The 11940-nt window shown below is 39.5% G+C and overlaps 1 protein-coding gene across 7 annotated transcripts in view; it reads right to left on the bottom strand.

Annotated features, from left to right (window-relative positions):
- The window catches only part of BROX (BRO1 domain and CAAX motif containing), a 28888-nt gene that overhangs the window by 14927 nt on the left and 2021 nt on the right, over positions 1–11940 (bottom strand). For 4 of the 7 annotated variants that reach the window (XM_073338829.1, XM_073338826.1, XM_073338825.1 and 1 more), the window contains exons 2-9: positions 9788–9927; positions 8500–8606; positions 6361–6457; positions 5060–5155; positions 3912–3984; positions 2545–2650; positions 2007–2096; positions 1003–1088 (exon numbers count right to left, since the gene is read on the bottom strand). In XM_073338829.1, the coding sequence (XP_073194930.1) occupies positions 1003–1088; positions 2007–2096; positions 2545–2650; positions 3912–3984; positions 5060–5155; positions 6361–6457; positions 8500–8606; positions 9788–9888 (756 nt within the window). In that variant the 5' untranslated portion in view covers positions 9889–9927. Of the gene's footprint in view, positions 1–1002; positions 1089–2006; positions 2097–2544; positions 2651–3911; positions 3985–5059; positions 5156–6360; positions 6458–8499; positions 8607–9787; positions 9928–10309; positions 11933–11940 lie in introns of those variants that run through there. The other 3 variants (XM_073338827.1, XM_073338824.1, XM_073338823.1) reach the window with 2 other exon arrangements.

Here is an 11940-nt window from a genome sequence, read left to right on the forward strand (position 1 = left end):
GCAAAAATTTACGTATTAGTGAAGAAATAGCATGGAGTTTCCTTCTACACAGATTGCCTGCTGCCTTGCTCCCAGCTGGAAATGCTTCTTAAAGTGAGGACAGGACTATAGAAAGAAGGGACAGACACCCCCTTCTCTCTCCCTGCCCATCACATTCACTGCAACTAAAGAGACAAAGGAAGCAGCCGTTGGACTCTGTGGGAGGGGTACTGACCTAAAGAGTTTGGTCAGTAAAACTGCTGAAAGCATGTGGCAAAAGAAATTTGTTTTGAATCTAATATAGGTTGTTAGGCACTAGTAAGCGTTTTACCTCTTTTTTTTTTTTTGGTTAACTTTCTGACTTTTATGCCTCATAACTTGTACTCCAAATCTCTCTGTAGTTAAAACAGTAAAACCAGTTTATTATCTAAATCTAATCCAACGTGTTCAAGTTGAAGGGTCTGGGTGACTCTATTTGGGGTAATAAGTTATGTGCACATTATTCCCTTAAAGGAATAATGGGGGGGGGAGGGATAGCTCAGTGGTTTGAGCATTGGCCTGCTAAACCCGGGTTCAATTCTTGTGGGTTCAATTCTTGAGGGCGCCATTTTGGGATCTGGGGCAAAAATTGGGGATTGGTCCTGCTTTGAGCAGGGGGTTGGACTAGATGACCTCCTGAGGTCCCTTCCAACCCTGATAGTCTATGATTCATAAATTTAGAGATGTGATCAACTCTGAATTACACCTGGAAGTAGATTGGATATCAGTGCAGAGAATAGAGCACAAGTATTAAATGCTCAGATTGACCTGCCCCAATTGTGGAGGTGAGTAACTACATTAAATTCTACAGGGCACAAATTGCATCTTATTCTAGAAGAGTGTATTTTTAAATACTACAGGGACTGCAATATGTCAATGTGGTGACAAGGACAAATGATAATTGACTCCCATTCCCCATCTAACTCCTAGATAACCTTTAGAAACCCTTTTGAAGTGTTCACAGATTGGTTACAGAGTACTCACATAAGCCATATAGAAACATGTCTTCAAGTGTAAGTACTTTCTCCATTTAATAGTGTATGCTGGATCCAAACTGGATAACATTTGATCTAGAATTACATAAACAATATTTTTTTCTAAATCATTAAAAAAAAAACCCCATATTCAGAGCAGCACCCTGGTCCAGTTAAGTGTATCTATAGACCATAAGTATGAAATAGCTGTAACCTCAATTAAGTGCACCAATTATACCCGCAGCTGCAAAAAGAGACTTACGCTGCATGAAAGCATCAAGTTAAAAAATTATTTAAAAACCCAATTAAAAAAAAAATCTGGGAATTCCCTTTTGTTTGCTAAACAAACATGCAATTTTCATTGCTAAACAAAGACAAGGAATTCCCAGATTCATAAGTTTCAGTTTCTGTTTGAGGTAGCCAAGGCAAAAGAACACAGCTTTAAGTTGAAGCTTTTCTGTATTTCCTTTTATTTAAATTAAACAGCCCATATTACTGCAAAACTATTACAAAACTTTTAAATATTTTTCAGTAATTTTTGTTAGTATATTCTAATAATAATTTTATTTTTCCCCAATTCAAACTGGTATTTACCAGTGCCCTATCAGAAACTAATTTTTTCTAGGAAATAGCCAGCCTTGCCCTGAGGAGCTGCTGTTGAACAACTCAAGACACTCCTTTAATCTTCATCCACCCCCTTTTGTCTCCTAATTTACTATCATAGCTGGCTGAAGAACAGAACCAGAACAAAATCACCCACAGAGCTAAAAGGACATTGCCTCTAGACCCGCCCATTATAAATCTGTTATATTGAGAACTGACACTTGATGATTGTCACTTAGGATATGATTTCAAATTACTGACTGGAAGCACAGACATGCTGTTAACACTGTCCACAAAGAAATTGTAGCAGGGTTACATCTCTTAATTGCAATGTTAGTGGTTTGTTTGTTTTTCTGCAAGGCATACAAACTAAATCACTAAGGACTCAAAGGACATTGTAATTTAACTTACCAGCTTTTTGGTAGAAATTGGCTGTTTCATAGGCCAGAGCAGCTATCAGACCAGGATTGTGTTTCAGCTCAATAGCTCGGGCAATTGTCACTAAAACCATTAATAAAATGTAATTGCAGACAGTCAACTTTATCGATAAAATTAAGGCATAACTATCGTCTGAACAGAATAGCTCTAAATGAGTACAAAAGAAAACCTGACAATATGGGCATGGTTAGGCTGCAGGGAGATTAGTTTTCAATTTCTTTATTTCAAAATATTTAGACCTTTAGTTTATTAGATGTTTTTGTATTGCGTTAAGCGAGGGTGCCTGAGAAGGGTGGAGAACGAGAATCTCCTAGAGAACTTCTCTAAAACTGATCAACAAATATTTGTAATGTTTTATTGTCATTTGTATAACAAAAGTGAAGAATTTGATTCTGGCGATGCAATCAACCCCAAACCGCAGTACTTTGGGAGAACACTGGCGGTCACCATCCGGGAGACATTATGAACCACAAAAGAAATCCACAGATAAATACCCCCATTATTTTTTTACCTTCTTGAGCTTCAGCTTGGCACTGGATGATGTAGGAGTCTATAAGTCGAGCTTCTAAATCCCTTCCCTTTTCTACAGGTGTAATCAGCTTGGGGATATGGCTCTCCTAAGTAGTAGAGAGACAGTCAGTTTCAAAGTTAGTTCAAATCTAAGACACCACTACTAAATGTCATGTTTTTTTCCAGATACCGTGACAAAGTTCCTCCTCTGCCTTGGTGTGTCCTGTGCTTATTGGCAGATTTGCTTGCCTCAGAGATTCACGGCAGCCCTCGGTTTGGCCACTTTTGCTAGTGGCTCAAACCTGCCGTTCACTCAGCTAACCTCATCACTGGCCAGCATGGGAAAAAGGAAGAAGAACAATCCCTGCAGTCTCTGCTGATCCACCACGTGGTTCAGGGAACAGACCAGAGACCTTACCCTCTGGTGGAACCCACAGTCCAGGTCAACTCCTCCTGTTTCTGATCAGGAGTTGGGGTGTTTGAGGGGAACCCGGGCCCGCTCTCTACTCCAGGTTCCAGCCCAGGGCCCTGTGGACTGAAGCTGTCTCGAGTGCCTCCTGGAACAGCTGCGCGACAGCCACAACTCCCTGGGCTACTTCCCCATGGCCTCCTCCTAACACGTTCTTTATCTTCACCATAGGATCTTCCTCCTGGTGTCTGATAATGCTTGTACTCCTCAGTCCTCCAGCAGTACACCTTCTCACTCTCAGCTCCTAGTGCCTCTTACTCCCAGCTCCTCACACACATGCCACAAACTGAAGTGAGGTCCTTTTTAAACTCAGGTGCCCTGATTAGCCAGCCAGCTTGCCTGCCCTCATTGATTCTAGCAGCTTCTTAATAGGCTCCAGGTGTCCTAATTAGTCTGCCTGCCTGAATTTGTTCCAGCAAGTTCCTTCTTGTTCTGGAACTGCCCCTAGTACCTTACCCAGGGAAAATGGACCTGCTTAATCTGGGACTAATATATCTGCCTTCTCACACTCTCCTGTAGCCATCTGGCCTGACCCTGTCACAATACATATTCTATTACTAAATGGGTGCAAATTACAAGTGAAGGAGTCAAGGTGATAGCTGGCCATTTCACTATAATACACTCTTGCCATTACCCTTCTACCTTGATTAACAGCCAGCCATAGCAACTGACTAGTAGCGTGACTCATTGATGGTACATTATTTTCTGCAGCATTCAAAAGCTCCACTATCACTGCATAAATCCTCTGCATATGAACCAAAAAAGTCTTTTTGTAAAAAAAATGTTTGTAATGTTTGCACTGACAATTCACTGAACGTTGTACGGGACAAGAAGAAGACAAAGGCTCTGTACAGAGAAACTTACAACTTCAGAAATAAGAATAAAGGTATGTTTTCTACCTTCAAATGTTTAAAAATCCCAGCTGCTATCTTCAAGCTTCTGTGAACATCTTTTGCTTCATCTTCTGTTATACTGAAAGATTGTTAATGAAATATGTAATTCTGCATTCAAGTTAATATTACACAGTGGAATTATTTACCAGCTCATAATCTCACATAAGTGACTACTCAAACATTCATTAATTACCTTATATCTAAAAGGCTGGGATTTTGTCCATACATTGCTCTTGTAGAGTAGTTCTACTTGTTCACTATCCTTAGTTTTATTGCCTGACCTTTATCAGAATTGCTTGGCTGTACTTTTTCCTCAGCAAAATGCTACTTATGAGGACACCATAGTGGCTGTGTTTATATCTGCACTTTAAACAGGACTTCAATCCCTCTAATTCACACTTAAATTTCAAAACTAAATCCAGTCATTAAACATGCTCATTGTGGGAGAACTGAATTTTCTATATTTCCAGTCCAATATTTAATCATTTGCATAGAAAACACTAAGATTTCCCTTCACATTAACATTTTTCAGGCTTCTCCAAGTGAAGAGCCACAGTGACTAGAAACTTCCCACACACACTCATTTAGAAAATGAAAAGTAGCTGGCTGAGACAATCTGAGTTACAAAAAGTTATTTCCTTTGTTTGCTATAACTTATTTTACCACTGTGAAGAAAAGCCAATAAATTGTCAAATTCTGCCAGTTACTTCTGTTCATTGACGCTGCTAGCCAATTCCTTTAATGTTCAGCTCTGCCCAGTCAACAGACCCTGGGGAGCCAGGGAGGTAGACTTGGCAGCAAGAGATGTTGGAGGAGCTATGTGAACATGGGGGAAACTAACCTTCACTCCAATGTGACATTTATCTATGCAGAAATAAAATATTGTAGATTTCAGTGGAGAATAGGCTTATAAAAATGTTAGATCTAGGTGTGGCTGAAGTTTAAATTATGCATCTGACCATGATGTAGAGAAATTTGGTGTGTGCATTGTTATTGGTTACATGTTGTAAGTGAAATGAAGTTTGCTGCGGAGACAAGCAGCCAGAGTGCATCTGAACGTTAAAGCATGTGAATGAAGTCTGCTTTAACTGAGGATTTCCTTTTTGTTGGGATATTATTGCAACAGAATTGCTAAAGGAGAAAAAAACACTTACTCTTCCTTTCCAGCCAGTCTCGATGCATATTTTGTGTACCATAGAGCCACGTTAAATCCCATGGAAACCAGTTCGAACACAGCATCCTGCTGGGCACTAAAAATAAAAAAAATAAAGCAAAACAAGCAATTTCATGCTTTCCAATTTGTTTAGACAAGTTCTCTAACTTGTACTTCTGCAACGTAACAAATTGTAGCTACCTGCATAAAGTAGGTTTGGTTTTCATTTATAATGTCAGAAACTTCCATTTTATAGCTTTTCTATTTCTTGGATTTCCTAACAATTTAATATTTTGCTTATCCCCCAAGAAGTCAGGTGAAAAAATCCCACAGGGTGTTCAAATATGTGCCTTCACGTGGATTTTTTTCTGGGGTTGGGAAGAGAGTTTAGTAGAATTTTTATGTTAACAAGGTAACATGCTTTACTGAGCTTTCAGCAAGGTTAACATTTCTCTTTCATTTATTTTTAAAATACTTGTTTTGTGGAAAACCAAGGTCTGGGATAACTAGTTTAAATAAACAAAAAGATGTAGTCTCAGACCTGTTAACTTGGCAGCTATTTTGAAGTGCTTTCTACTGCATGCAGTTACTAATTACAAATAAAAGGCATATAAGAATAGAAAGTTGCATAGATGTTAAAATACTCTTATGATAATAAGTTCATCGCACTTAAAGGGTAACTTATTCAGCTTGATTTAAGGATGTGGCAATAGGAAAACACATAGAAAAAACATCCTTCTATTAAAGAATCGGTTTACAGTTTATCAACAGCACCCAAAAGCATGCTATATGCTTCAGAAGACAGGGAGAAAGACCCTGACCAGAACAGTTTTGTCTACGTTTCAGGTGAGACACAATAGGGGAGTGAGGATATCACCAGAAAATACAAAGGTAAGACTTAAGTTTCAGATTTCCAGCACCAGAAACCACTACAATTATATACATTCTAATTCTTATTTTAGATTATTAATTTTGTATGATTATTTCCTATTTTGCACTATAATAGTTAGTCTGTCTTCAGCTGCATATAGAGGATGTAAAAAGCACCAACAGACTGGATCCAACATTTCAATGTAGTGTCTTAACCTCAAATAAATGAAAGAGAAGCACTTTGGCATCTCCAGAACAACACTGTAATAGATATAAAGCAGAAGAACAAGGCAATTATTAAAACACTAATGTAATCAGCCTCTTGGGAACTACTTAATGATCAGCATTGTGCAACATTTACTATAGTGGCAGATCTATACTATAATCTAAGGAACCTGGCCACAGACATTGCAGACTCCACAGAACATATACCTTGGAATTTGTCCTTGTAATGTGTCTGTCCACTTAAAATTCTGAATATATCGCAACTTGCAGTCTTGGGAAGAGTTATCCAGTGAGACTATAAAGCCTGTCCAAAAACAAACCAACAAAACAAAACAAAACAAAACAAAAAAACACACCAACAGGCAATTTGAACATTAGAAGGCAGTGATATAAAGATGCAAGTAGAGATGTAGACAGTTGGAACAGCAAAAAGTCTCTCTCAGGCCATTCATGTTACTCCTTAAAGCTTTTATTCTTCAGAAAGTTCAGAGAACAAGATTTACAACAGAAAAGACCAACTGGTCTTATCAGACACTCCCTGCTCCGACAAGTTATTGCCTCAGCCCTGTGAGCCTTGTGTACACTAGGGAAACACTGCTGAAGATTTCACTGTTGCTAAGCTCCTGGTATAAATGGACTGCTGGCAGTTTAAACACCTTGTCATCTAACTATACTCAGGAGAGGTTTAATCAACATGGTGCTTGAAAGAGTCATCCTCTAAAGTAGGGTTCCTAATACTGCTAATGCTGATAGGAAATATTTGAAAAATTTATTTGACACAGAAAAGGTTTTAGGCCTCCTCTTCATTGCAGTGTTAGCTCAATTTATAATTTGAATTTTGTCCCAACCTGATTCCTGTCCACAGACCCAAATCTCTTAGGTGGTGCTTCAAGCTTGAGTTAGTTGGCCTGTCAGGGGAGCGACTGAAGCTTCAGTACTGCCAACACTTGATCACATTAGTAATGCAGTGGGGAAGTAACAACTCAGACGCTAATCCAAACACTCTAGGTAGCTTGAGTGTTGTTTTCACGCTCACTCAGGTAGGTTAACTCGAGCGGAATAAACCAAATGAACTAACTCAAACTAACTGTGAAGACAAGTCCCAGTGACTGGATATGGATTCTCTTTATTGAAGGCATCCTTCTCCTCCAATTGTCTTCTCTGCAGCAGCTTGGACAATACCCTCTCCTGTATTTAGGGAACCTGATTGGTCTGCAGTCTCAAGACCCTTGTGTGACACAGAGGAATATTTACTATAGATTATTACATTTTTTTAAAATGAGTGATTAAACATACAGGGGATTTTAAGGCTGATAGAGAGAATACATAATTGTAATTTAAGCCAAAGGTAACTTGATTTGAAAGATTCACGTCAGGCTGGGACATAGAAGGCTATAAGCATACTAATGAACCATCACTAACAGACAGAACACCACTGTTTGTGGAAAAGGCAAGTTATTATTTATGTAATTTCAAAACAATGTTTCAAATCAATGTAGGAAAGAACTGAACGGAGGTGGACAAGGAAGCAGAGGTTCATATAATATTGAATAAACTTATACAGTACAGTGGAGCTGGGAGGGGGGCAGATTTCAAATGAAAATGGCTGCAAAAAAAAGGGTAATTGTCCGTAGGCCAATATAGCCTAGAAAGCCATAACTAACGTGTTTCATTTAAGCTCAGCTCTGCCCATTGCACAGAATTCAATGATGTTACTTGACAGGTCTGTAGAGCCATTTGGACACACAGGGAAAATGCTGACTCAGAGTGGGTTACTGAGATCTTGGCATGCTGAGGGGCAAGAAAGAACGTGAGGAAGCATGACAGACATCTGAGCCATAAAATGTAAATGAATATCTACTGAAAACTCAGATACCAAAGTGACAAAAGCCATATCAGCACCTGGATAACTGTAGTTGCAAGACTGCTTTATTTAGCTAAACTATTACCTAATGTTAGACCTGATACGATTTTACACTTTTGATTTGGTATCCTCTCCATTCTGAGAGAAGTCATAGACCTGTTTTTAGGAGTAATGTAGTCTATTCCCAGAGACAAGGAAAATGAACTTCTCGCCTTCCCAGAAAGCAGAAGGTGGTTGAGATACCTAACCTGGAAAACTTGGTTAAAAGGCAAAGAGCAAAGGATCGTCCATGCTCCTAATACTGCCAGGATGCTGACTGAAGCTTCTAAGGTTATAATGGGTAACAGGAACAGGAGACACTGTATTTCCTGGTGACCAGATAATGCCCCTTACATAAAGCTGGAATAACAAATGATTACGAGTTTCGCTAAACCTAAGATTATTACATAAAACCTTTTATTTGCAGCTTACAAAGTTCTTACCTTGCAAGAGCGAAAAGTACAAATCAGTTGCATTCTTTATCATTTCTGGATTACAACTCAAATCAGTAAATAGCTCCAAGAGTCGTACCCTGGATGATCTTAAGTCACTGTGTTAAAAAAAAAAAATTATACGAAAGGCGATCCTTTTAATAGTCCCCCACACTATGTCTTATCCTTCTAGCTAAGTGAAGTACCAATTTAATATCTGATAGCCACTGGAAAAAAGACACGTCAAACACTTCTCAGGAAGGAAACAGATTTAACAAGTCTTTTTATCTCTTGTAGGACCCAACAGTCACTTCAACATTGGTATTTTCAGTTTAAAGTATGACTCATTTTGGACACATAGTATGTAGTAGTTATCAATGTTATTAAATGAACAATTTTAGCTACTTTTTAACCCAAATTTTAACCCAACAGAAATATTTGTTATTCACCCCAAACTTCAGAGGTAGATCACTGTACCAGTGGTGCACTAGTAGAGTACATTATAATTAGAAGTAAATCCGTAATGGCACGTTCCAATAGTACCTTTTTATAATTGTGTTTATGCAATGATCTCAAATTACATCACTTATATGAATTAAGCCTCACATGAAATAAATCAGTGTTGTACTCATTTCAGATCCATAAACGGAAGCAAAGAAGGTAAGTAACTTGCCCAAGGCCACACAGCAAGAGTGTGACAGAAGTTAAGGATAAAACCAAGGAGCCCTGACTCAAAGTCTCTTAATCAAAGATATATGCACACACAGTGTAATTGATTCTCTTGCTTTTGTAAATGAAGCCATGTGTTTGTATGCCAGAATACATAAGAAGTGATGTTCATCCTCTCCAGAGAAGTTAACATGGCAGGGGCAATATCAGCATTGGGATTTTACACTACATGAATAGATGGAATTGTAATCATGTTGCTGTATTTATATGCTTGACTTAAATGCTTTTTCAGAGCCACTCTTATCTCTACAATAGAACACTTTTGGTTTATTAATTTATGTACGTTACTTACACTAATCCTTCCACAATAGGATACACACAGAGCAAAAAAGTGATGAGACGTCTAGTCCTTTTAGTCTCCGTTTTGTTACAATAGGTTTTTCTATGCAGCATCAGATTTGTAAGATTAGATTAATCATTATCTAGAACTGGATGCTGAGAATGCTATCAGTGCTTTATTGTCTCCCAACCTACAAATCTCTAGTCTCTTCAAACACTAACACTAGAAAGATGTCCATTATACACCCTGAACACTGGAAAAGAAGTCAGTGTTAGTCTGAAACATACTTACTTGCAAATCTTTGTTGCAGCAGGACTGCTGGCTACCCCATAGAAATTGAATGTAACAGGAGCTGTCGCCTTTAAAGGGTTGCGATGAAACCAGTGGGTCATCTCTCTCAAGTACTGTTTGCAATGTTACTTATTGGAAACCTAAAGATTGGAAGAAAACAGTTACATGACAGTAACTGGGGTCTCCTATTTCTCTAGTGCATCTGATGCTCCACTTGGGTCTATAAAGTGAACGTGAGATACATTTTTTTTATTACATGAATTCGCAAAGCGCTATAAGTAATTTTAAAGGGGGTGGAGGGAGAATTGTTGGAGATCCCAGACCTGTTAGATATATTGATATGTATTTACATACTTTTTGAAACTCTGAGCTCACCACTGTAGGGCACTATTCCACAGCTCTTTTACAGGCTTAGCTCACACTGAAAAAATGGGAGATTGCACAGGAAAACCCACAGCAGCAAGCCCTTATTATAGTACAAGAGAAACCGTTTAAGGTGGTAGGCCATAAAGTTTTACTTGCCTTTCCTCCCATGCTTCCTCAGCACCAAGAAGTCTTCCACTCTTCACAATGACTTTCCCTTTAACAGAGAGCTGGACGCTCAACTACAAAGCATGCTCAACCACAATCAAGGCAATTTGCAATCTGATGGGTGTTTACATACAGCAACATACTTTTAGGAGACATCAGTTGTTAGAAGTGCCTTTTTTCACCTTTGTCTGGTAAGGCAATAGTTTGTCTGATGTGGCCTGTGGCAAAGTTATCCATGCCTTTTTGATATCCATACTCAATTATCGCAATGCCTGCTATTTGAACCTACATTTGGAGACTGGAAGACTGCTTCCCTATAGCATTAGCAAAAAGAGATTCTTCTGAAGACTGTCCTGACTTCTGGGTAGGGTGCATCACTGATTTAGAAAGTTCTTTTATGGAGAGGATCCTGACTACGAGACACCGTCTTTTCATTTTCTATGCGTACAGTGCCTCACACAGTGGCTCCTGGTCCATGACCAGGGCTCCTAAGCAATTCAGTAATACAAATAATAATAATAATAATAATATTCATACTAACAGTCTTTAGAGCTAACTGTCTGGGGTCTAATAGTACAGAATATGCAGCAGAGGCCCCTTGACATCAGAATGTATTTCAGACAGTTCTAAAGTCGATTACTGTTTAGAGCCATGGTGTGTGGCTATTCTGTTTTTACAGATCTTTCTGGAGTAGAGGTGGAGAGAAGCAAAAGAACAGATTGTTGGCCTAGATAATTAGTCAACTTTTTTTCTGGCACGGGGAAGAGAGAAGAATCTTTTTGTGGACAGCAAATGCCTCACTGTATTTTTCCCCAAGGCATAATGCACCTAGTAACACTTGCAAGAGGGAAGATTTGAGAGGCTTCAAAATAAGATGAACTAGAGGAAGGTATCAGACTACACCTAGAGAGCTCTCTTTTCTGTTCTGAATCCTGTCCTCAATATAGCAGCACAATAACAACCACGGTGGTCAAGTGTCTGAGCAAACCGTCACTTCAGCAACATTCGATGAAACAATCTCTTCTTTGGGCATTACAAGGAAGCAAGTGGCCAAAGAAAGTGCTCAGAGCAATTACAAATAACTATGTCCTTTTACAAGTATGTACGATAACTGTTCAATAATTCTTGTATTAAATTACTCTGCTAAGCAGAAACCCAGAATATTTAAAGAACTGGGACTAGTAACCTGGACAATTTTAAAGATCTTGTAAATCTGCCAAGTCAAGAGCCGGGTGAGTTTGTCCTGCACTTGGTAGTATCACTACCACGTTTCGTGGTGTATTGCAAGTAACACACACACGACCATGTAGAGCTGCTGGGAAAGTTAGAGCGCCTCACCAGCTGCTTGGGGAACGCGAGGGGCTGCGGGCTCGCCTGCCGCATCTACACCAGTGGGGTGCAACTTTGTCTAGACCCCGGAGACCCCTCTCCCAAAGCGCTCCCGACCCTGTCCCCCGTCTGTGGTCCCCAGCTTGAGAGCCAGGATTTAGCCCACGCAACGAGCCAAGGCAGGAGGGCCGCACTTCCCAGCGCCCTCAAAGGCCAAGAAACCCAGCGCGACAGTCAGGCCAAGCTCACAGCAAGGGAGTCCCGCCCCGGCCCCGGCCCCTCCCCTGGCCAGG

Source organism: Lepidochelys kempii, chromosome 3, assembly GCF_965140265.1.
Source record: "Lepidochelys kempii isolate rLepKem1 chromosome 3, rLepKem1.hap2, whole genome shotgun sequence".
Lineage (NCBI taxonomy): Eukaryota > Metazoa > Chordata > Testudines > Cheloniidae > Lepidochelys > Lepidochelys kempii.